The following is a 25812-nucleotide window of genomic DNA, read 5'->3' as shown; positions in this document are numbered from 1 at the left end:
GCATTTCCGGGTCGATGTTCTTTTTACAGACTAGACCAGCATCTAGTCTTTGGTGGGGCATTAAGATGTGCTGATGAATGTCCCAATGAGCTTCTCTTCTGCTTTCTCATGTACTTTGTGGGGATTAGAATTACAGACCACATTTTGATTTCATCATTAGAAAGTTATGCAGTATCCGGATTTTCGCCTGACTTCACTGCCTCATCTTCGCTCAAGAAGCATCTCATGATTGACCTATCAAGATATCCAACTACTACTACGACTTTGCCTTCCATTGATGCTCGTCTAGGTTCGGAGTCGTTAATATCATCTCAATTCAAGGTAACAAAGTTGAACGAGCACAAATCCGACACCTATGAGAGTGAAACCTTCATGAAACTCATTTGATCTCCTTTGAAACGAGACTTATTCGTCAACAAAATCTAAGGGAAGTAAAATCTCAAAATCATACATATAAAAATAAAAATAAAAATAAAAACCAAATTTAAACTAGGTCAGGTTGGAAACCTTCCGAAAGCAAGAGGAGAATCTCTAAATCTAGACTAGGGCAAAAAAGAAAAAGCTCTAGAAAACAGGAGAAAACCACCAAAAAGAAAACAGAGAACCAAATCAACTAATAAAAAAGGGAAAGAGGGGAGGGAGAAATCTAACTCAAATCCTCTTTTCCATGGAGATTGAAGAAGAGGGTTGTGGAAGATGAGAGGGAGAGGAGAGAACCCTGGGGAGAAGTAGAAAAGATTGGGATGGGATTTAAATGAAAAGTCACAAGTTGTCACCAAGTCACCATGGCGGGTAGCAATATCGAGAAGCTCAACCATTCTACACGACAATTGGAGCGTTTGCGTTCTAGCTATAATTTCTTGGCTGGGATTCTGAACGTCGTTAAAGGAGGTGAAACTACACCTCTAAACAACGACACCAAACTGAAGAAATGAAAATCACGTTTTGTGGTTGCAGCAATAGTTGATGATGAGTTCGTGCAACACATAAAGGATGCAAAGAGTCTCTTCGCAAAGACGAATGACGCAAAGTTCGAAAAGCTGGAGGACGACCTTCTTTTGTCCGTTGCTCAACGAGACCTGTATGTGAGTCAATTTTTCACAAAGGTAAGAAATCTTCTCGGCCGAATTATGAAATTGGGTCCTCAGAATCCTATCACCGACAGAAGAACGAGGAGGATCATTATTCACGGCCTAAGACTCGAATACATTGGTCTTGTTTCTGCTATGTGTGGTTTAACGGAAACTAAAAGACAATAAATTCTTACAAGCGTACTAGTTTTAAGTTTTTGACGGTCAAAAAAATTCTTTGTAGTGAATTTGTCAATGGTGTATTAGTTCGAGTATTTTAGTGATCAAAAAATTAGTTTTTGGTAAATTTGTTACAAATGCACCAATTTAAAATTTTTCGTAGTATTGACCCTTATTTTAAAGCATTTTTCTTTTTTGTATGTCTATCCTTTATATAATATATATATATATATATATATATATATATATATATATATATATATCATACACAAATATAGATCCAACACATTCATAGAAATGAAAAGCAACAATAACTATGTGCTAACACAGATTTAAAAATAACTGTAAAATACCAATGTATGCAGATAAAGCACATATTTGCACAGGCATGGTAACTGGTCACCCTACAAACCTCCTGTAAAGCTTAATTTGACTTATTATATATTTATCTTCCTCCAACAATTGAATGATGCAAATCTTTTCTAACTATGGGATTAAGTTATTAAATGAAAGCATGATTTAATATTTAATTATTATAATGATCCCCCTATGCTTAGTTAGGTATTTTTCGCCTAGTATTGAGCGTAAATATATTTAATTGAAGAAGTAATTAGGGCCTGGAAAATTTTGAACTAAAGACCTCTAATTCTGATATTATATGAGATTTTATGGGATCACTGACAACAGTTCTAAAAGTTTAAGTTATTGGAGTAAAGCATAATTTAATATTTAATTACTCTAACGCCAGTAAGTCCAATTGATCATGCCATTCTTGTATATAGAATCGATTGATATGATAAGAATGACTGTAAATTTCTTTTTCTCTCCTTCTCTTAGATATGGTTAAACTCAGGTTTTGCAAAGGAGACCCTTAACATATCTTGGGATTTGACATAGTGGCAAAAGCATTATCATACTTCAACGCAGGAATCAATAGTTACGGTGCAATTCTTGTTCTAGAGAACTCATATTTAAGTGGGAAGCCATGATGTGGGTTTGTTCTACTCCTGGAATATTGAAAGGAAAGTGACTCCTCATTCAGTTAATGGCTCTTCCAATCACACTCATTTTGTCGTGGATAAGCCAACTTTTGATCCATCACTAGTCAATGCACGGGTTTTCGCTTTCAAATTGAATTCATACACGTTACAGGAACTAGTCTCTGCCACATATCCCTTCTTGCCGATTAATCTCTCAGCTTCACACGCAACTAATAACATCACCCTCACTTAAACAATTATCTTGGAAATTTGCTTTAAACATTCACTGATTTTTTTCTCTATGCGCACATGTAAACATCCATTATTTCATACTCCAGCTACGCTCGTCCTCGCAAGGATTCGTCTGTGGCCCCGCCATGGCAGTGTCAGATTCCAGCCTCAGCCCAGACTTCTCAAATTCATAGCAACTGTCGATATCCGTGGAGCTTCCTGCAGGAAAGAAGAAGCATGCTCGCGTTAGCCGAAAGGGCAACCTTTCCCAAAATTTTACTGCATAACAAACATACTTTTTCCAGCATTTCCCGTCAGGCGCTGTTCCTAAAATCCGGCGAACAAGAGAGATTGAACACATAAGACCAAAAAAATATGGGATATAAAGTTGAAAAGTTACTGAAAGTAAGTAAAATGATTTTATCTCAGAATGAAGCTAGTGTTCTTGCCCATGCTTTGAAGTTTGAACGGATTTTCTTCAAAGTTGGTACAAACTGATATAGTATAAATTTAGGATATTTCTTACTTAGGTTTTTTATGTAAATCTTTCAGAACATTCATCTCAATCATATAAAAATTACAACCTTAGAAGAAATAGTGAGATTAAAATTTTCAAAACAAAGACTAAAATGTCTCACTGCCATTTGAGTTAATCAAGTAATGTTTCAATTGCTTTATCAGGTAAGTCCATTAGGAAAAGACATTGACGATGTGCAGTCTCGAATATATGCAATTGAAAGATAATATATAGGATATCTTCAACAATACATGTGGATTCGATTTCAGCATTATTTTTGCAAACCCGACTTTTCCCATGGTTAGCTGGGGCATCACAGACCTCGGAACGTCCATCTAGGACAATTGCTAATTCCGACAAACCTCAATAAGGACGATAGGAGGTCCTCGACCTTGGATCGAGGGCTGTTGAGGCTGAGATTTTAGATTCGTGCACGACCCAAGCCTCGATCTCGGCTCGCCCTCGTCGTCCCACTGTCTGGTCTTGATCGATGATGGCAGCAACGCGAAGGAGAGATTGAGGGTGGGAGGGGATGCAGTCAGCAGAAGGCAACGGTGAGAGAGGGGGGAGTTCTCGCATCTGTCGAGTTGAGTCAGACCAAATTTGAGGCAAACGATGGTTGTCACGGCAGGGGGCGGGCAGCAGTGTGACAGCACAAGTATCGGCAATGTCGTGCGACGGTTGACATTGGTGGAAACGTGCGTCGAAGGGTTGGGAGTGACCTCAATAGGGCTGAGAAAGGAAGGGAGAGGAGAGAGAGAAACTAGTTTTTTTTATATTTATTTTTTTAGGTTGTGCTAGATTGACACATGGCGAAAATTTATAGACTAACTGAGTGGAGATAGTAAGTAGAGACAATAACGCCTTGCGCGCTTGACGGTACATAAAATTCAATTAACAAGCTTTAACTCCAAGATTCATAACCTCTCTCAATCCCCTGAGTGGAGATAGTAAATAGAGACCGTACATATCTCGGGTACAATAACACCTTGCACGCTTGACGGTACCTAAAATTCAGTCAACAAGCTTTAATCACCACCCACCAAACCCCCCAACAACAACATTTCTTTATTTCTTCAACTTTTGAAGAGGAGGGATTCGACCTAAATTTCTCTCTCTCCTCCCTCATCACTTTTCCTATTATTTTCAATTATTTATTTCCTTACTCTCCCGATTTAGTTTTAAATCTAGGAACTTTGCTCTCCCAATCTTAATTCTGGAAACTTTTTTGTTCGATTTAATTTTGTATTTAGGAATTTTAATTAATAAGTACTCCGTCTTCAATTTCAATAGTGTTTACAATAGTTTGGCATTAAATTTGTGCTCGTTTAATGTGTTTTGTTAAAAGTTTTGGCACCTTGCACAAATTAAAGGGTTTGCTCTCATTGGTGTCAAATTTAAGCTTATTCAACATGTTTAAGTTGTCTTGATACAATAATAGTGTTTGGGACACCAAACCTAAGCGCACAACACCAAAAGGCAAAGCTGTAACTATAAATATAAATGTCAATATATGCTTATCACTAATGATGATATGTGATTCAATGATTGGTTATCGATATCTATTCTTGAAGGATAAGCATTTGATTATCTCAATCAATCATGCTCTGATAATATATCTTCATTTATGGTTTTTGTTTTGGAGCTCTACGGACTTGTCTTGTTATGATGACTTTTATGATTTCCTAATACTTTCATTTATCATTTTGGTAATGATTATAAAATTCTCTTGAAAAGAAAAAGAAGAAGAAGAAAGCTCCCACTCCTTTTGGTCACTTTTTTTCCTTTCTCATTTTCTTCACTTCCTTGTTTTTCTTTTCCCTCTGTTATTTCAATATGTGAAGGATTTGTTCAAAATGGTAATAAAAGCCCAACTCTGGTCATTGGTTTGAGTGAAAACGAGCATTGCAAAATCCTTGACTTTTGAAAAATCAACTTTCATGCTTAAATGAAGACGTCATCCATTCATTTGCTCATGAGCTTTCTCTTTTGTCGTAATCCCAAGGTGGCATCCGTCCATTTTAAGTAAGGGCATGGAGATCACCTGTTTAAGTTTATCGTATGCATACTATCTTATAGTAAGATTATATAAATTGGTCAAAAGCCTCCAGCGGACTTAATTAGATCGTGGGGTGGGTTTTGTAACAGGTTTTTAAAATAAAATATCCGACCCTTCCTTTTATCATTTTGGTGCGACTTTAAAAATTATATCCCCTCATACCCAAATTTAAACATTTATATCGATTGTCATCTTGGTCCCTATCTCTTTCATTCAAACATAACATTATTCCAAGCCTATAAATAGTAACATAATCAATTTTCCTAGCCAAAAAAAGTAAAGAAATGAAACGCCGCCCATTTAAAAAACGATGCTCACCACGTCAACAGCGTGGAAACATCCACTGGCATGCCTCCAACATCACTTTCCATCGATCTGTGATCTCGCGATGTAAATGACCACGATAGCGTCTTCGAACATCGCACGTCTTATGAAAGGGAAAGCATTTTTTATATCCTTATATTGTGGAGGTCAATGGAAGGAAATTTCGAGAGAGATTATCCCTTCAATGAATGGTGTTGATTCGTTCGGCATCTTCTTCCGCGGGTGACGATCGATTCCCTGTTAACGTAGCCTTGAAATCAGGTCAGGTTCACGCTTCCTAGCCTTCCATGTAATCTTCTGATTGGCCTTGCTTCCATGGCAAAAATTAGAAAGAGCCCAAAAATTCTGAAAACGACCCAGTTGTCATCTCCTCTAAATGAAACGATAATTTTAGGAAATTCGAGGACCCTTTTCCCAGATTAGCGTAAATTAATGCCTTTAAAGTCTCTCATGGGTTCGTGGCTCTGACAGAGGCCTGCGCGAGATTCATTCAGGGGCGAGTCAAATCCTTTCCAGCTCGTTTCTGGGTTATTTTCAAGGTGATTTTTCGCTCCCTGCGATCCTACGGTCAATGCTCATCTGCTCTCCGTCACTGCTGCGTCTGCACCGTGAGCTTAGTTTAATGTTAGTTGTGGGAACACCGTCGTCGTCGTTGTTATCGATTCGAAGCATGTTCCACGGGCCTGCTGTTTGGGGCTTAAAAAAATCACCCAGGTGCCAACGCTGCATAGATGTCGGTCATCGTTGGTGTTCAGCGTGAAATGGGTGTTTGGTATTTATATATTATCTAGTGTATTATATTGCCAGAGGACAAGAAACGGCCATTACATCATCGAACTCGTGAACCCACATAGAGCTGAGGTTTCGATTGTTTAGATTATATCGCTCGTTCGGTGATTTCGAGGAGGTCTTTATAACCCTTTCGCTCGTTCTTCATTGCTTTAAGAGCTGAGGATTACGGGTGGTCTTTGTTTCTCAAGGCTTGAGTTTGCTGTTTGCTTGCAGTGATCTGGAAACATGGCCGATGGGAAGTCTGGAATCGCTAAAGACGTCACCGAGGTGGGTATGCCCAATTGGTTATGATGCCTTGGTGCTGTTTGTGTGATTTTGCGCGCGCGTTGGATCCATATTTTTTTGCTCATGATTCTGCCTGGGGTGACAGTTGATAGGTAATACTCCGTTGGTGTACCTCAACAATGTAGTTGACGGATGCGTTGCTCATGTGGCGGCGAAGCTTGAACTGATGGAGCCATGCTCTAGTGTCAAGGACAGGTATAGCTTCTGCTATCACGAGTTTCGGATCAAAATGTTATCTTTAGTTTAGGATTGTGTTTTTAGAACTTATTGATTGCTCTCAAATGGAGAGATTATTCATGACTTTGTAGAGCAAAGTGATTTTTGATTTGAGTCTTGACTTCTGCAACTTTTTTGCTGCATGATTCCTACAGGATTGGCTATAGTATGATTAAAGATGCTGAGGACGAGGGGCTTATCACACCTGGTCAGGTTAGTGGATTGCAAAATACTTCCAATCTCTTGTTTTTATATGGCGGATGACCAGAACTCTGTAATGGTGTTGATTCTTGACATGTGCAATATTTTACGAACTACACTGGTCTGTTTTCTCACAACGAATTGATTCATAGTCTTAATGATAGAAAGCAAACGCTTGGTTTATTTGTTCGTTTTATGACCCTTAGCCGAGTGTAGTGATGTTCGATATACTGCTGTTATGCACAGTTGCAAATGGATTTATATAGAAATGAAGCTCTTGTGCTGATGGATTTTTCATTTTGACAATTTCATTCCAAATTGCTGAAGAGTGTACTGATTGAGCCTACAAGTGGCAATACTGGCATTGGGTTGGCATTCATGGCAGCAGCAAAGGGCTACAAGCTAATCATTACAATGCCAGCGTCTATGAGTTTGGAAAGAAGGATCATCCTCCGTGCTTTTGGAGCTGAGTTGGTCCTCACCGATCCTGCCAAGGGCATGAAGGGGGCTGTTCAGAAGGCGGAGGAGATACGGGCAAAGACACCTAACTCTTACATTCTTCAGCAGTTCGAGAATCCTGCTAACCCAAAGGTACATGTGTGGTCAACTGTCATGTCTTGTCGGTTGTATATGCAGGTGATGACAATAACTTGAGCCTGGCTGTCATTGTTCTATTTAGATACATTATGAAACAACCGGACCAGAGATATGGAAAGGCTCGGGAGGCAAAATAGATGCCTTTGTTTCTGGGATTGGAACTGGTGGTACTATAACTGGTGCTGGAAAGTTTCTTAAAGAGCAAAACCCAGACATAAAGGTAGATTGTTTTATGATATTGTTTGTCATGTGTTGAACTCAGACAAAATATAATCAATTTTGGGTGATTATCAACCTTGGATGCCTTAAATAACAAAACCTCATGCCTGAACATTCATTTTGTGTTGAGAGCACTGCATCAGCTCCATGTTATTCTTTTTCTCCCTTTAGTCTAAGTTCCTTACTGGTTCTCTCTTATTTATCAGCTCTATGGTGTTGAACCTGTTGAAAGCCCTGTATTATCTGGAGGGAAGCCTGGTTAGTTCCCTTGAACATATTATACCTTTCACGATTATTAAATCTCCATGCACAATCTAGTTAATCATCCAATTCTGTTTCATTAAGATTGGTTGATGACTTGTGAGAGATTGATATGATGGGGTCTCATTTCTAGTCCTTATAGTTCAAGGCTCATGGTTTCGCATCAATGCATGGGAAGAGAGAGAAGCAGTCTCTGCGGAAAGATGAAATATGAGATGATAAATTGTCGATGTAAGCTGATCAAAAATGAAAAGAGCTGCAATTCTTTCATATATAAAATGGGGTTAAATATAAAGGGTATGATTCCCAAGATTTATATATGGCGCGTTGCCAATGTTTTTAGCATAAGTTCTGGATTTGAAGTGGTGTTCTCATTTCCATATTTCAATTTACATTCTAATATGTTGTCAATGGAGCTTCTTGATTCAAGGCCTTATAACTTCTGGGGCATGTGGAGGTTCTATTAACTTTGAAAATTCTAAAGGTTTCATCTACATCCATCTATGCTGCATCTGTAGCCATATTAAACAGTTTCAGAATAAGTAAATAATAGCACCTATCTTCTATGGTTGTTTGAAAAACAAGCCCTAATCTCTCTTATATAATAAGTGGCAGATTTAAACTTTTCTTGTTTAGATGATTTATGTTGTCTCATCGATTGCTGCTGACTGGTTCTAATAGGTCCTCACAAGATCCAAGGGATAGGTGCTGGTTTCATTCCAGGTGTCTTGGAAGTTGACCTTATTGATGAAGTTATTCAAGTAAGAATTCTTCTCTTAATCTATGAGATTCTATGAAATGCAAACCTTTCATGGTAACAACAGGCTTTTGAAGTGATGTGATAGGCTCTTTTACGTGTCACTGAGAGCTTTAGTCATGCTGACATCAGGTGGTGGAACCTGTATCTTTGATTTCTCATCTGCTATTGGTCACTGGTCAGATATGAAAACGATTAGACCTAAGATGTTCCTGAGGTTTAGAAGTATTTTCTAAATCAAGCAATCGCAAACAAATGCCATCGCAATGCTGACCTCCACAAAATGTGTTTTCACTAGCTTACCGTTTTATGTCATTGTTGATGTATTGTTGCAACCTTTATTTTGCAATGGGTACTTAGAAATTGTGATAGACAATAATCATATTCATATTCAACATATGGATATCAGGCTGCAATCTCATAGTGTAAACTGTCCAATTTTCCACCTTCACAATCTAAAGGTCATACATAGTCACAGAATTATGTTGGTTGAACAAAGTAACCCTTATCTCTGATGATTACTGGGCACGCGGCAAAGTTTCAAAGGCCATGCTTTTGAACCAGTTGAGATTACTCGCTGTCATCGCCAAGCTTTATTTCAACTTTTCGTATCAACTTTAATCCATTTCATCAGTTTCATGAGTAATCCCTGAGACCAAATATGTGTTCTTTCCTGCAGATATCAAGTGATGAAGCAATTGAAACTGCAAAGCTTCTTGCAGTGAAAGAAGGTTTGCTTGTAAGTGCCCATCACTTGTCATTCCTGATTGTCCCTCTTACTTATATTTATGGCCCACAGCAAATCTCTTCAACTACATTTGAGGGTTATAGTAGAAGTCGTGTCTTGTCTTTTGTTCTGATGTTACAATTCTTAAAATGTAGGTGGGAATTTCCTCCGGTGCGGCGGCAGCAGCAGCAATTAGAGTCGCCAAGAAGCCAGAGAATGCTGGAAAATTAATAGTGGTAAGTCCTCTGTTCTTCATTGATCATTCCTTAGAAATGAATAATGATGTGGGGTTTTCTTTGCGCTGCCTGACTTATCATGTACAAGTCAAAAAAAATTTCACTGGTCTTCCCCTTAGAGCGAAATAGCCAGGGGATGGATAGTTGTAATCCATGATCAGGGTTCTCTTAGGCCCTTGACCCCCTCTGCTTAGACAATAGCTCCAGGCTCCGCTTTTAGCCTCAACTTACTTGTGGGGCTTAATACGAGGTGCTTGAACTGATAATGGGTATGAATTACTGGTTGATAGAATGAAATGATTGGTGCAGGTTGTGTTTCCAAGCTTTGGAGAGAGATATCTCTCTTCTGTGCTGTTCGAGTCGGTGAGAAAGGAGGCAGAGAACATGACCTTTGAGCCCTGAGCATTTCTGGACTGATGTTCTTTTTCCAGACTACACAAGCATCTAGTCTTTTCTGGGGCATTAAGATGTGCAGATGAATCTCTCATCGAGCTTCTCTTTTGCTTTCTCATGTACTGTTTGGGGATTAGAATTGCGGACCACCTTTTGATTTCATCGATATAAAGTTATGCAGTGTCGGGATTTTCACCCAACTTCGCTGCCTTAACTTTGTGGCTCACTCATAAAGCATGATTGACCTATCAATGTCTATGCTTATGGCATCCTCCTATGCTTTTACAGAATGAATGCAAAATGCTTCTTTATTTCATCTTAGTAACGAATTATACCACAAGTTTGTTCTTTAAAGAAATGGAAAAAAAAACAGAAGGAATGCTTAAACCTTCATCGACCCGTTTAATTGTAGTTTACCAAAAACTCAGCCTCGATTTGTTAAGATCTTTGTAGATAACAGCCATTAAGTAGTATCATCAAGCTTTATATTATCTTTCTCTTTGCCTCAAGCTCTTTTATGGATGTTATCAGATTTGAAATGACGTGTTCCTTAAAGGCAAAGAGAAAAACAGGAACGATAGGAAAAATCACACTTTGCGCCCCACCCCTCTCCTCTTTCCAGTTGGCTCCTCAATGTTTATTAATTTTCACTTAGCTCCTTACTATTTCAAGAGCTGCATCAATTAGACTCAAACCCTTATCCTTATTTTCAATGTTTTAGCCAAAATTGTATCGATCCTGACAATATAATTGCATTCATGCCCCAAAAAAAGCCGCAGCTGACCTAAGTTGTGAAACTGCACCATAAGATGGCAGCGTGGCAAAATAAATTTCACTGGACAAATGAATTTAAAAACAAAATTTAAGAGCCAAAAATTTAGTTTCTCGAAAAGGTGGGTAGGAAGGTGCAATCTCATCATTGAGTCATGTGTTTTATGCCTGAAAATCAAAATCGTTTTGAAAGAATCCCTTTACATTAAAATGGCACTAGCAATCATCCTTCAATTTTTTGGGAATTTGTTAACATGGCAATAATGAGCAGAGCCACAATCTTCGAGCTTGAGCAATCATGGCAATTGCAAAGCTGAAAGCTTGAGAGCTAATGCAATGACCTTGAGAATTGGTGGCGATGGCCAAGAGCTGAGAACTCAAGCAACCATGGCTACCGTGACTTTAAGAGCTCATATTAGGGTCTCTCTCCATTCTTTTTTAAATTTTTACATGTCGCCCAATGTGGCGGAGCCTTGGTGCCACGTGATATTTTGAAAAAAATCATGACACAATACTTATACTTCAAACTCTAACTCAACAATTTCAATAGTTTATGTTAGCAAAAACCGACCGACAATGTAAAACAAGAGTGCAACAGGAGGACTAATGTGAGACATTTGAAAATTTAGGGTTGGTTTTGAATAAAAGAGAAGTAGACGGGTGATTTTCGATATTCGGCTAAATATACATGGACCGCCGGTGAAAATTACCTCAAAACAGAAAGGATAGGCGGGCTTAAAGAGAGCGGGCTCGGGGGGCCCAAACCCGTCTAGACGATGACCCGGCCCGAGCCCGTACAAACTTCGGGCGGGCCGACATGCCACGTGGCAGAGCTCAGCCCGGCCCGGGGGCGTTCTTACTGCGATCTCCTCGAAGCACCAGAACCGACCGATTTGGGGGTTTAGGGTTCTCTCTCTCTCTCTCTCTGTGCACGACTTCAATCGCGAAGAGCGCGAACTGCTGAAACTCCAGCTTCCGTGCTCTGACCACATCGCCGGTCGAGGCGTTTCGGCGCAACCCAGAACGGAAATTTCCATTCTTTGCGACTCTAACCCAGCCAAGATCGGATCTTGATCGCCTCGCGAGTCCTCGAGTGAAGCGAAGGTGAGGTGCAGGTGCCGTACGGTCTTCTTTTTTACTCCCGGTGCTTGATCTTTCGGTAGTTGTATTCTAGTAGTGTGGGATTTGAAGCCGGCGGTGGGTGTGGTTTATGCGTGTGTGGGAGGAAAAAGAACGGTTCTTTAGGAGAAGGTGATGAGGATGCTTCGTGGGTGATGATGTTCATGGTGGTTTTGTATTCAGTCGGGGTGGATTGGTAGGAATAAGCCACTGAAAGAGGGGCAAATGAGGCAGTCATGAACTGCAAGCATTGCCCGAAATTATTTGAAAATTTCCACGATAGCCAGTGAGAGAGCTGATCAAACTGATTATACTTGAGGTGGTTTTTGATCGGCCCTGTGTGAGAAAAGGTTGATTTTTTTATATGGATGATCAGTGGGATGTTGTGGTGCGAGTATGTAGCCATGGGCACCTTTAAATTATTACAATTGATAGCGGATGCTTCGTTGTTCTTCTTTTCCTCTTAAGTTTTCTGATTTTTTTTTTTTTGGCCTTTTAATTCTAAGGGAGTCTCTGCCTCTCTCCTGACCTGTTCTGAGACAGTTGCATTGCGTGGTTTTGGTGGTGGTTATCTTTTCTGTTCTGTTTTCGAAGTCTTCAAAAAGAGCTAAAGAGGTCACTTGCACTAGTTTCCTTTGCTGAAGTTTCTTCTCGATAATTTTGTTGTGAATTGAACGTATATCTGAGTCTGAACCAGGAAACTGGGAAGAGAAACAGGAAGTTTCAAGTCCAAACAGGGTTGTTGGTGGGTGGGTAGTTGGTGATTGGGCAAGTCTTGCTCTTTTTTTCCATGTATACTGTTGAATAATGGGATTTTTGTTTGTCTTTGGAACTTTGATGATTATCTTTACCTTTTCCGTTGAACTTTTGTACTGTTTACATGTTATTTAATCGTTCTTGTGTGATGGCACAGTATTTAATGAGATTCTTGGATAAACAGACAGTGATGGTTTATTGTGGCTGATCACATCCTATGCTCCTGTCTGTGTTTTTGTCACTGAAAGCAAATTTTCTGGATGACGCATTGATGATCTACTAGTTTTGTGTACCATTCCTATCATTACGCGCTGTATGCCTGTTTTTCTAACTGGTTGCTCGTGTTCTTGCCAAAAAAGGAAAAACAGTTGCGCATTTCCAATCCTTCCTTCTGCTCTCTTTCCCCTCCATCTCGAATTGAGGCTGTTTATGGTATTCTTTTTACTGGATGACATGAGTGTGTATCTCTTAAAATTTTTCCTACTATAAAAAACAACCGTCATTATTCTTCTCTTTGGATACACATCAGCCATTTTCTTCTCATCATGAGATCTTGTTGTTTGTCACAGAACATACTTCCTATTAGATGATAATGGTACCTTATTTTTTTTAAAAACATTCCCTATCAGATGATATCCAGATTGATCGGTAAGTGATGCCTTTTGTAAGATTGTGATGTTTCTTTTCCTTGAAGATAACAATGTAGATACTGGTTTCACAATAATTGTACTCAAGTTTTTTCCCCAATGCTTTGCATATTGGTAATGTGTTTCACACTTTAGCATCTGTTATTTGGTCCAAACAAAAAAACTGAAACAGAGATTGTATGGTTGCATGTTAGAAGTATAGTAAGCTTTGATTCTGGTAAGTTTCATCATTTGGTTGGAACTTTCCTTGGTTTAATGTTTGTGAATATCTGATTGGTTTTGTAATTTCAAATTTTAGCATGTGTTATTTATCCCATACAGAAAAGCTGAAACAGAGATTATAAGGTTGCATGGTAGAAGCATAGTAAGCTTTGATTTCAGAGAGCTTCGTCATTTGATTTGAACTTTCCTTGGTTTAATGTTTGTGAATTTCTGATTATATTTGGTGAATAGCATCGAATGATTGAGGTTGGACTGTTTACTTGACCCTTTTTCATGTGCTATTGTTCCACTCGCCTTACTTACATGAATAGTCCAAGGCACCATAGCTGTCTGCTTTTCCATTATCTATATTCTTTTACACTCAAAAATTGATTTTCAGACCTAAAAAGTTTCATCATGTGACCTCTTACCAAAATACTCCTGATTTCTTATGTTGCAGTGAAATATGGCCACTAGACCTGAAGGTGAACCGGTAAATGAGCAAGCAGTTGCAACTATATATGGTTCCTTAAGGAATGAACTTAACCAAATCTACTCAAAGATCACAGAGCTAGAGATGGAGGTGAGTGAGCATTCTTTGGTCGTAAGTGCTATCCAGCCACTGACCCTTCAAGACGGTGCTACCGAATGATCGGTGGTGTGCTGGTCGAGAGAACCATCAAAGAGGTTCTGCCTGCAGTTCAGCGCAATAAAGAGGGACTTGAGGAGGTAATCGGAAGGTTGAACGAGGCCCTCGAAAAGAAGAAGAAGGAAATTGCTGATCTTGAGGCCAAATACAAGATCAGGATACGGAAGTCCGATGGTGACGTGAAGGATGATGGTGGCCGGAAGGAAGGTTCTTCTCAGGGTGTACTTGTGGGCCCTGCTAGTTGAAAAGCAGGATAATGTCTTACCCTTTTTAATCTTGTTGTTTAGCATTGCGAGTTATACTTTCTCTCTTTATACAAGCATGAACTTTTTATTTTCTTTTACTGTGTTTTGGAAGTCAATGCTGTAGTGATCTGGTTTTGTGCTGTGCTTTGATTGGGAGTGCCGAAGGTTAGAACATGTGGTAATGTTCTCCTTTTCTTATTTTATTTCACGAGCATGATGACTCACCTCAGGTAATCTTATCCAAACGTTTACAACTAAAAACTGTGATTTGTCTGATTGAACCAGATTTGAAATTATTTTCTACTTCTTCAGCTGGGTTTTTAAAAGTGAAGCACTGATTAAGGGTTAGCGCTCGTGTTGAAGGGTCAGCCTTAATGGTGCGGATGGCGGAGGCAATGTCAAAAGATAAAATTTCTTCTTAGCTAGCTCTTCCTGCATATCCCAAATAAGGAGCCTTCAAGAGTTCTTATGCTTTTCCTTTTTCGTGGTTTATTCATCGAGGCATTAGCTTTTATACTAAGGTGCAAAAGTCCAATCAACCATTGAATTCTCACATATCCTAGACATTGGTCATGTCATCATTAGGGATGAACGGTTGTAGGATTGACTCAGGGAACCTACCTATTAGAATTGTTTTCCGAGTTTTTGAAATTCAGGACCTACTCTACATACTCTTGGGTCTAAAACTCAATTATCACATCGCCTAAAGTCTATTTAGGTTTCACATATATTCTTAAGGGTTAATACTTTAAAAAACCCCAAATCGGTATATTTGTGACAAATTTACTCCAAATTATTTTTTTTAACCATGAAAAACCCCAAACTGGTACACCTGTGACAAATTTATCCCGACCAACTATAAAAAACCCTAAACTGGTAAATTTGTGACTAATATATCCTCCGAAAAATTAGATTAATACCACAAAAAAATCACAACAATTATAAATTATGACAAACAGAGTGTAAAATCACAAATTGATATACCGATCAATTGTCACGTGTTATTTAACTTTATAATTTAACAAGAAAATTTAACTAAAACTAACAGAGGGTAAATTTGTCACAAGTGTACCGGTTTAGGGTATATTTGTCAAAGGTGTACCAGTTTGGGGTTTTTGGTGGTCAAAAAAATAGTTTGAGGTAAATTTGTCACAAGTGTACCAGTTTGGGGTTTTTCAAGGTATTAACCCTATTCTTAATATAATGATTGCAATAAATCATCTCTAATGATCACAAGATGCTATTCTAATTCATTGATTATGACTTATATATTAGACATATGAAGAATATGAAACATAAACAAAGTGAAAATTATAATCATGTGTATCCTTGAAAATAGAAACTTAGATTATTCCAGATTCTAAGTTTGAAGAATCTAGAACTTATCTATCGAAATCGGTTCCCTTAATTTTAGAATCTGAAACCTACCATATATACTTAAGAATTTGGAACTAAATCGGTACCCATCAATTTTGTTTTCCAATACCCAGACTTATCTTAGAACTATGCTTATCCCTAATTGTTATAGTAGAAATTTTTATTAATAGAAATTACTTGCTGTATGTTTTAAATAATCCCTGGATGTAACTTTAAAGATTTACTTTTGAATGATGTTGCCTTGGACCTTCAGAAAAAGAAGGAACCTGGGAAGGAATTTCAAAAGGCAGAGAGATTAGGCAATTGCGAAAGTTTGATATTGTAGCACGTGTGGCTAATCTTGGCTAGTTCTCATCAGTAATGAGTCATGTTTAATATGATTGAATCATATTTATCTACTCCTTATCGCAATGAATTACATTATCAGAGTGGCTAGATTTGACACGTAAATCATATTTAGAGCTTTTTATGGTCTAACGAAGAGTTGTCTTCCGTTATCGGTTCTTTGTGAAGTGAATGCATAAGTTCCATTTTTTGACGACCAGCCCTCTTGGAACACAAGTGTAGCTCATGGTTTATCATCGAAAAAGAAATAAGAACCGATCGAGTTTGTCTATAAAAGGGATGCCTCGAAATACAATATGAAGGCGAAGTATCTTTGGATACATACATAGATTTCTGCGGGCAACTTTTGTCTATGATGGCATTGAGGGTTTCCATCTAACCCTCATTGTCTCTTTCCAGCACCGGCTTGTCAGTCTTCCCTAAGCTCAGCTCGATCTGTTACCTGGCTCCGATGAGGAGCTCTCTGTCTAACTTCGAGTTAGGACTTGAGTTGCTTTTGAGAAAGAAACGAAAGTGAAGGAATCGTGACAGAAGTAGGCCTTGATAATGATAGTTTTCAGTTTGTACAAATTGAATTATCGAACCTTTCAGTTTTGTCACTGTACTCAATGGATTCCTTCCATTAATGTCTGGTAATATCAAACAAGCTGCGCCAAATTGGATTCACCAATTAGTTATCACCTGCTGGTTTCCCACACCTCTCTGAGTCCTGGCGAGACAAGCTATTACTTCCCTTTGTCTTCTTCTCGTTAGGCTTGTTGGGCAACATCGCTTGGGGACAAGAAAGTGTTCAAAAAACTGAAGGTGCACGTGGAAAGATTTCAGAAGCACAGGAAAATAGACAGTAAGGTGCTTCTTCTTGTTACTCTCCAATTGGAGCGAATTAAACCACTCCCTCTTACCACCATACCTTGTCATGCCCAAATTCATCGTGTTATAACTTTCTATACGAATTATTATTGTACGGTACTTTACCGAGAAAATGAACTTAAATTTAATGGGTATAACTAGTGATCGATCCCTTGAGGAACCATAGAAGGGCTTGAAATTATGCTCCTATATCTCCGACCGATCTCTGTGAGTAGATTAAGCCAAAAACCAAGCTTCTTTCACTTTCTCGGAATATGCTGCGAAGCATAGTAAGGGAACATCATTTTCCCAAACCTGCAGCAGAGTTTCGACACTACATTTGCAAAAGCCGTTACTGGGAAAACAAAAAAAATAAAAGAGCAACTTTGATGCTTCGTAATGCGATTAACCCGTTGAACGATCTCACCTTTTTATCCCCTCCCATAATGTTAAATATGACAAACCTAGTAATGTTCTCAACATCATGAAATTACCCTTTAGCTCTCAAGTTGCTGCCAAAACATCTAATCTAAACTAATAACGCAGGACGACAGTAACCACCGTTTCCCAATAAAGATACAAAACAGTGAAAAAAGGCAACCTCATGATATGGACATGATTCTCAAAATCTTCACCCGAGAAGGATGTCGGCATTAGTTTTCACGACATGTGTGCCCCTTCATCGTTAACAGCAACCCATGCATGTTAATCTCTCTCTTCTTTTTTTTATTGTGGGATGTGGTAAAAACGTACAGAAGGAATATAAACTCGGCATGCTCTTGCAATCCTTTTGTCGTCGTGCATGCGAGCGGCGAGAGTTTAAAGTAATCTGTCTGTAGGCAAAGTTAGCCGTTCCCGAGGAGAGAAGAAACCCAACGAAAGCGGGACTGTTTCTTTCTTCTATCTGATGATGAACAGTCTTGAGCTTGTGATGCATGTCGCGCGTCGCCAGCATCATCAGACCGACCGGCCTGATGTGACGAATCTGGATTTTGACCCAATCATGGACGACTGGAATCTCCAATAATATCGACATAATGGAAGCTATTCCAAGATCCTCTTTATCTCTGAGGCATTTCAAATTTAAGAATCTCCGGTTTCTGCTAAAGCATGCATGTCCAATCACTTTGAGGGTGATCTTCAGGATAGATCGTAAGTGGGGTGCTTTGAAATGAAATCTAAAACGAGTGTTGTTCATCGCTGGGGAAAATATATTTGGATGAGTGTTTGTAGAGACTCACTCCACCGCTGACGTTGTGTTCGGACTAACGAGGTTTTCAATCCGACCCTAGTCAGTGAATATACAATCGTGCTCTCTACATGTGCAGTTTCGATGAGCTTATAAATGCAACATCTTTGCTCACTTAACAAATTACACTTTCAAATTTGACTTCCCGAGTTTCGATTTGATTGCGTTGTCCTCACGGAATAGCTCATCTCGCACATAGAATATCGAGTTATTGTCGACCTCACTCTCGCCGTCTCTTCCGTCTATTCCACATGCCAAAACCTCTTCTTCAGCAAGAAACCAAGGGCGAGATTTTCCCGTTAGGTGTGCCCCCTGACAATGACCCGAACGCATTAGTTATAGTTTTTTCTCGCTCATATGGTCCTTACCACTTCATGGAAAACCATGATCTATGGAGCAAGACAAGGAAGGATTTATCATCGTCTGACAATGGCAAAAGCGACCCCTCGACTGAAATCCACAAGTCATTGTCTACAAGATTGTGGCTCCATATCTTATTCATCTAGTGTACTAATCTCCACATGCTTTGGACCCACTTTCTAGATATTGTTTCTTCTGAGAATCTCTCGTGTGCAAAAGTCACGATGTACCGCCTGAAATGATGATTCACGCTATCATCAGTCGAGTTCTCTTACAATAATTGAGATACAGATCCTCAGTTCATTTTTTTTTCGCAGCATAATCAATTTGTTCCCCATGTGTAGATGAATCTTGTTCATTAGATAAGTTTTCATCTGGGGGAGGCCAATCTTTCGTTAGATGCTCATAGCCGAATCTCTAATTGCTTTTATATGTAGTAATGTCTAATAGCTCAATATATTAACACCAGCACGCATGGTTTTTAAGTCGGGGGACAATATTTGGTTTCATTCGTTTGTATCTTTTTTTTAACCAGCTTCTGCGTTTGGCCTCTCTTGCTTCTTCTCCCCCCTCACCCTAGCTAGTTTTGGGCAAGCGGGCCATGAATTTAGCACATCCCTATCAACTTTAATCAGGTTTATTCGCTTTCTTGTGCTTGTTTAACTTCAATCAAGAATCATGCCGTAGTAGAGTATGGCATTGCAAAACCCACTAAGATGAGTAAGTCTTTTACGTAACAATGGCGCAACTTTCACGATGCTACAAGTCAATTGCATTTCAACAAATTAGTGTTAAACATGTCACGTTTGAGAAAACCAACCATTTCTTTTGTTTTCACTTTGACGTTTTCTTTTTTAACCAATTTCGTTGTTTGAATCACGCAAATGAAATCGCTGATGAATTTCTAAATGTTGGAGTAGTTAAGTAGGAATCCGAAAGGGACTTTTAGTACGGTATCCTTATTTTACGGATCATTTTTTGTTATTTTAAACTATGTTTAAGACAAATTATGCCCAAATTGACATAGAATTAAAGCCGATAGAGCTCTTTGATCTAGAAGAAGACACATGAACCAAAATTGTTGCACTGGAACTACGGCTCCTTAGGACAAACCAAATGTCATTACCACGCCAGGAGACTTTTGCAAAAGCATGGAAAAGATTTAAATAATGAAGACACACACATGAAATGCCGACAAATGGTCGGGTGATGACCTAACCTTGAAGCAACTACCTTGTGACCAATTTGCTGGGATTCTATTGCGAAAAAAACAAGCAAACAAAAAAAAAACAAGCAAATAAAAAAAAATATATATCCGTCAATTCTTTAACCCTACTTATTAAATGTCAAATTTCTTAGGATCCTCTCGGGTTTGCCCACCAAGTTTGTCAGTTCTTCATAGAAAAAGGAAAAAAAAGAGAAAAAGCAAAGCGACCCTTCTGCCTTTTTTATCTAAAAAAATGTCGTGGACTGAGTGGACTCGTCAGATGAGTCTCTTTATCTAGATAATATGATTTTGGATATAAAAAACACACATCTATGACAAATTTGACATGATAGATTATGTAGCTAATCAATAATTGCATATGAAGTGACCGTAGTCTATTTATAAAGTAAATTCTGACAAGTCTATTCATCATGGATGATCAAAGACAAAATACCGATCAACACTAACTGACCAATCACATTGTGTTAAACCCAGTATGATATGATCACACAACCGTATTCGGGCTATTTGACATTGTCTCGTATATGTTATTTATTTTATAACGGCCGGTTTTTCATGAACTAAAATATTATACGGTCTATTTAAGCCCGCCTTCATCATAATTTTCAACACAAACTTCCACATTATGCATGCACCGTAGAAGTTATTACTGTAGAGATTGCTAATACATCGTGAGCAAGTGAAACAAACGAGAACTAGAAATCCGTTTTGACCATTCCGATATCGTTTATCTTAGGTTGGCCAAAGTCTAGATGTCCCACTTCTAAACTATGTGGTTCGGAAGGTTAGAATAAGCTACCTACGTATCTCATGTTCGTTGAAATTTTTCTTAGGTCACAAGTTGCCAATTGAACTTTTGTTTCTCCGTGAGGTAAAACCACACGAAAACATCAAATGGCCATGTACTTGGGCTCAACCAAAACTCGTAAACTGTCGTCGATTTTCAGAAATAGCACCTTCTGATTCTGATTTTGTACAATCAAGTCCAAACTTTGAACACATGTTTGAATCAATTTTCATGCTAATTTTAGGGAAGAAGGGTCGTCTAAATTGTGAAAGTGTCCGGTATGGCTATCCAATATATTGTAGTAATAACAAATCCAAAAGGTCTCAATAATGTTCCCATTTTCGAGTAAGGATTCCAATGTCCCACCACACCAAAAGACCCAAATAATTGTATGTGTGAAGTACCCTCGTGATTGTGCACACATGGCTCCCCAACATGTTTATTATGTATGGTCACTTGATAAGTTGCTTATAAGTCCACTCCAGGACCACACACAAAACATCATGAAATGAAAACCCACGTGCTATCCCTAAGACCCAGGCCAAAATTAAAATAAGCAAATAGATTGCAATTAGGCAATAAGCACGACAAGACGATAACTCCGTTGCTTCGCCGGACACAATGAGAGAATTACAGTTTTGTCTTTCCAACACATTCAATTTTTTTACATAGAAAGATAGGGCAGATAACATAGGAAAATCGCAGAGATAAGACGTGCATCGAGACATTAACATCCCACGCTTCCTTGGACTGCTAATGCCCAAGTAATTTTGCTCTTTTTTGTCTTCATGGATGAAGCATCACTTTACACAAAAGACAAAAGATCAACCCATGGAAGAAACCGTCCAAAAAACAAAAACTACCCAAAGTTTACCCTTTTCTCAATTTTTTTTTTCTCGCTCCTTAACATTGTCGACGCTATCAGTGTTTTATTACCCCATCGAACCACCGCGCTGCCTCCGTCGCCGGCCCGGTTTCCGGCTTCTATCGGCCTCCGGTGGGGCCATCATGCTAATGATGAGGTCGGTGAAGGCATCGATGATGAACTTGTGGGTGTGGTGAGGGTTGAGCCTGAGGTAACACAGGAGCAGCTCGTGCAAGTACTCCCAGTCACCCCTCACATCCCTCAAATCCCTGGCCTCAACCATCTCCTGCATTGATCTCCTAAAGTCCAAATACGGGTCGGGCGAGTACTTGTGCACCGCGACCCCGCCGGCCTCCGCTAGGCTCTCGGTCTTGTCCTCGGCCCCGGGAGCAGCGGAGGAGGTCGCCTCGGGAGGAGCAGCGGCGGCGGTGGCGGCGGCGGTCACCGCGGACTCGACGATGGAGTTGGACCGGCCAGGGGAGGAGAAGAAGAAGCGCTGCGAGGCGTAGATGGTGGCGAAGTCGGGCGGCGAGTGGGCGACGTCGGAGTCGTCCGAGGACGAGAGGAGGTCGTCGGTGGCGGTAAAGGGCGTGAAGGACTTGGAGGTGGTGGACAGATCCGAGGTGAGGTCGTAGATGGAGTTGAAGTGCTTGGTCAGGACGGAAGTGGGCGTGGTGGTGGTGCTAGTGGAAACGGAGGACGACGAGTCGTCTTGATCCTTCGAGGGCGGCGGCGGCGGCGGCGAAGGGAGAGAAGGGAGGCACTTGAACATGGGGAAGCAGCGATTAATGTTCTTCCACAAGATGTAGGACATCTTTCCCTTGAGAGAGAGAGAAAGAGGGAGAGAAGCTCTAGGGTTTTTTTTCAGGGTATTAATGGGGGTTACAGAGGATTGAACGAGGAAGGGGAGGAAGATGGAGTTGGTGGGTTCATTTACTCTTCTTCTTCATGCGTGTTTGCAAGAGTAGTCTTCTTTGGAGCAATGATGAGTGAAGAAGGGGGGCTAGGAGGGAGTGAACGTATACGTGTGGAGGAGAAGGAAAGTGCGTGGTTTGAGAAGAGAGCTTGGGAATGGGGGAGAGTTTTCTTTTATGCAAGGAGCGTTGGGGCATTGGACAACGCTCCATTTCGGGCAATATTTTTACGGGGTTTCGATTATTTTTTTGGGACTCTAATGTTGTCTTTGTACAGTCTATGATTAGAAAATAATGCGTGTGGAACTGTGCTTGATTTTTGTCATAGCATGCCATAAGGGGGGCCAGCCACTTAATAAGTATTTATACGGTCACTACGAAGCTTCAACTCCCTTAATTTTTGCAAATTCCAACTTCTTCTAGCTATTTGAGTACAAGATTCGACGAGAACATTGGAATTATAAAGGATGTCTAGAGCTAATCGCGTAGACCCGCATAAAATGCTAGCATACTTTCTTGAGTTTAAAAAAAAGAAGAAGGATATATGCATTGAAAAATCTAAAATTTATCATGAAAATGCAATTGAATTTTAAAACTTTTGAAAAGTGCAATTGAACCACAAAAATACAATTAAGTCATAAAACTTTTGAAAAGTGTAATCAAATTCTAAACTTTGTCAAATTAGTCCAATCAAGTCCTTATGTTGATTATTTTTTTTTTTTTTGAAAAGTTTATGACTCAATTGCAATTTTGTAACAAATTTTAGAACTTGATTGTATTTTTAAAAAGTTAGGACTTAATTGCACTTTCATGATAAATTTTAGAACTTAATTACACTTTTTGAAAATTTTATGACTTGATTGCACTTTCATGGCAAATTTTAGGACTTCCAGTTCAAATATATTAAAAAAAAAAAAACTAGCTGGAAATTGAAGAAAATTGGTAACATGTCGCAACCCAAAATGTCAAATTCCGTCCTCAGACGGCCGGCAACTTCTGAATGAGTAGATTATATTAAGGAAAGGAGTAGGGAGGGATCTACCTAATGTCGATTTGAATGTCGATATCAAGACAAATTTAAAGAAAGCAAGCGAATGGTGACAACACGTAATGACCAAGCGGAAGCATCGATTGTGCTCTCTCCAGATCGCACTTTTCTTTTCGCACCCGGCGGACCACGAGCCCGGTTATAAGGTCTCAAGAGGGACACTTTTTGTGGCTGTCTTTATCTTATTCTATTTTGTTTATTTTATGCACTGAGCTTTCTAGATTTTGACTCCCCTTCCATTATTGATTCGGAAGTTTCGTGTATTGGTTTTTCTTTTTGGGTGATAAACAAAGCCAGTCCAGCCGCCCGTTGTTTCTCTTGCGTTTTTCGGATTAATTCGATAGACATAAGAATTGAAAATAATGACGAAGCAAACCGCCGGGAATAAATGCATGCACTAGCCTTGCTATGTTCAACTTTAAAAGAAGTTAAATATAGGAAAAGAACAAATACATTGTGAAGGAAATGCGCATGTCTCTTAGTAATTTTATTTAGAAACTTGTTATTGGTGACAATTTGTCCATTAATCTTTTTTTTTTTTTTTTTTTTTTTTGCATCACTCAATGGTGAACTAATCTAATGAGAACAAATAGATTTTTGGACTTGACTTTTGAATGCACAACAGTTCAATGTATTTCATACTAATTTCTCGAGACCCATTGCATACGCGCATTCCATATGACTCAATCATACAATCGACATTCCTCACGGACCCAATTTCTTTTCCCTAGACGAAGCCTACATTTGAGCCACCCCGTCCTCGCACATGACACCCGATAGACAAGAGGGATCTTGAACATATAAATCACCAGGGTCAGTCTCTCACCACTCCACAATCATCCGAGACATTTCATCGCGTGAACTCGCTCGACTTGGGATCGAATCTCAATCTCCTAAAGAGGTTCCATTCCAAAAAGTCTCACCCGGGGCACGAAAGGGTGCTTCCTTTTTGTCACTCGACTGAAAAGCTAGGGTTTCAAAATCACCAAACCGAGACGATGCGTACCCCTTCTTTGGAAGTGGCTGAAACGAAGGCAGGAGATGACCGAGAGGAGGCTCTTTCGTCTTCTTCCCGAAGAGGCATTTTTTTCCTGTGGAGTGGATGCTAAATTGCGGTAAAAAACAAGTGCATCCACGCTAAAATGCCCCCATCACTTCACGTGCCCGAAAGAGCCCCCACAGTTCCTTTGCGGGCACATCAATCAATCAGTCGCTCATGTGCCCGACTCATCAAATGGACCCAAAACGGAACATTTTACGTGAGCACATGACAATAAATCCGGATCGGGTCGATATACTAAATTTAAATATAATGCCTAAGATCGACTATCATTCATCGAGATTCTTAAGCCTGATGAGTCTGAACATGACAGGAAGTTGTTGGAGAAATCGAATTTTTAGTCTACTTTAATGTACTTATCCATTGAGTTTAATTTCACTCGAAAGTTCTTCCTTACACAAGTCAACCCGCCCTTCAATCCTTATTCGTGATTGTGATAGAGAGCCCAAGTTACGAGCTTAGCTGCACATGATCTTGCTAGTGAAATTAGATCACCGGATCAACTAGACGTAGCAAAACCGCTCTACTTAAACTCTAACCATCCAATGAAGGATCATGCTTTGTAGTTGTACTCAGTCGCTACAAAGTTCGTAAGTTGGCCCCTCCCTCCGCCTCCCGCTAATCCGCCACGTTCTCTCCCGTCCGAATGGCCAGTCCCTTTCTTCGAACTTGTGAATCTCACGATGCAGGTACTTTCCATTGACGACACGGGTCGCAAGAGATCACGAGAGAGCCGTGAGATCTTTAAGGGGCGTCAGACTGATAGTCAAAGCTAGGCGCCCAGCAAGCAAGGCAGATGGAGAGAAGCTGTACTGGAGGTTCTCACGGCACTGTTAGAAGATTATGCTTCCCACTGAATTATTGTCCTTTCAAAGAGAGAGAAGCCCGAGTCAGCACATGCCCCCGCACTCCCCATTCAGATCACATTACAGGGGCCATCGTTTGTTCGCACTTTCAGAACGCTGTGCATGAGCCAAGAATGTGTGTGCTTACATCATAATTAGTCCCAGTAATTAATTTGAAAATTTCACCAATTATCCAAATTCATTGTGATAGACGTTGGTTGTGTAATTAAAATTAAAAGGGTACGCATAAAAATGTTCTTTCCTAGAAAGCTGCTAATATTTCGGAACAAAAAATGGTCAACGTAGCACTAGTAATAGAGGAAATAAAAATGGTTGCATGAATTGAGTTCTGGATTTATCTGAACCGTGATTATCATGATAAATCTGGCGGATTGCACTAGATTAGATGACCTTTACCTCCCTTGAGCGTGGAAAAAGGTCGCCCTCGAGAG

The 25812-nt window shown here is 39.6% G+C and overlaps 3 protein-coding genes across 6 annotated transcripts; 2 read left to right on the top strand and 1 right to left on the bottom strand.

Moving 5' to 3' along the window:
• Positions 1 to 5475: 5475 nt before the first annotated feature.
• LOC104414800 (cysteine synthase) lies at positions 5476 to 10356 on the top strand. Of its 4 annotated transcripts, XM_010025984.3 has the most exons (12): positions 5477 to 5622; positions 5833 to 5900; positions 6367 to 6420; positions 6524 to 6633; positions 6810 to 6867; positions 7183 to 7446; positions 7535 to 7672; positions 7878 to 7929; positions 8614 to 8693; positions 9369 to 9428; positions 9572 to 9652; positions 9962 to 10356. In XM_010025984.3, exons 3-12 carry the CDS (start codon positions 6379 to 6381, stop codon positions 10052 to 10054), a joined length of 978 nt encoding a protein of 325 aa, XP_010024286.2. In that variant the 5' UTR covers positions 5477 to 5622; positions 5833 to 5900; positions 6367 to 6378; the 3' UTR covers positions 10055 to 10356. The 4 variants fall into 4 exon arrangements, with proteins under 4 accessions (XP_010024288.2, XP_010024286.2, XP_010024285.2 ...); XM_010025986.3 differs by lacking the exon at positions 5833 to 5900 and having other exon boundaries at positions 5476 to 5622; XM_010025983.3 differs by lacking the exon at positions 5477 to 5622 and having other exon boundaries at positions 5700 to 5900.
• A 1345-nt stretch (positions 10357 to 11701) lies between these two features.
• Positions 11702 to 14657, top strand: LOC104414799 (probable prefoldin subunit 2). The gene is given in 3 exon segments (XM_010025980.3): positions 11702 to 11920; positions 14000 to 14159; positions 14162 to 14657. Coding segments are annotated over 2 exon segments (426 nt in total). The 5' UTR covers positions 11702 to 11920; positions 14000 to 14005; the 3' UTR covers positions 14434 to 14657.
• A 6518-nt stretch (positions 14658 to 21175) lies between these two features.
• Positions 21176 to 22560, bottom strand: LOC104414798 (transcription repressor OFP16). The gene has a single exon (XM_010025979.3). The coding sequence runs from the start codon at positions 22305 to 22307 to the stop codon at positions 21561 to 21563; it is 747 nt and encodes a 248-aa protein (XP_010024281.2). The 5' UTR covers positions 22308 to 22560; the 3' UTR covers positions 21176 to 21560.
• Positions 22561 to 25812: the final 3252 nt, after the last annotated feature.

This window comes from Eucalyptus grandis, chromosome 8 (genome assembly GCF_016545825.1).
Source record: "Eucalyptus grandis isolate ANBG69807.140 chromosome 8, ASM1654582v1, whole genome shotgun sequence".
In the NCBI taxonomy this organism is placed as follows: Eukaryota; Viridiplantae; Streptophyta; class Magnoliopsida; order Myrtales; family Myrtaceae; genus Eucalyptus; species Eucalyptus grandis.
This window is presented reverse-complemented; position numbering and strand designations above follow the sequence as displayed.

Bases quoted from the DNA above. Each gene is read 5' to 3' on its own strand.
- LOC104414800 (XM_010025986.3), top strand. From the start codon at position 6,379: ATGGCCGATGGGAAGTCTGGAATCGCTAAAGACGTCACCGAG. The intron at 8,694-9,368 runs GTAAGAATTCTT...TCTTTCCTGCAG, and splicing joins TTATTGATGAAGTTATTCAA to ATATCAAGTGATGAAGCAAT. The intron at 9,429-9,571 runs GTAAGTGCCCAT...CTTAAAATGTAG, and splicing joins CAGTGAAAGAAGGTTTGCTT to GTGGGAATTTCCTCCGGTGC.
- LOC104414798 (XM_010025979.3), bottom strand. From the start codon at position 22,307: ATGTCCTACATCTTGTGGAAGAACATTAATCGCTGCTTCCCCATGTTC.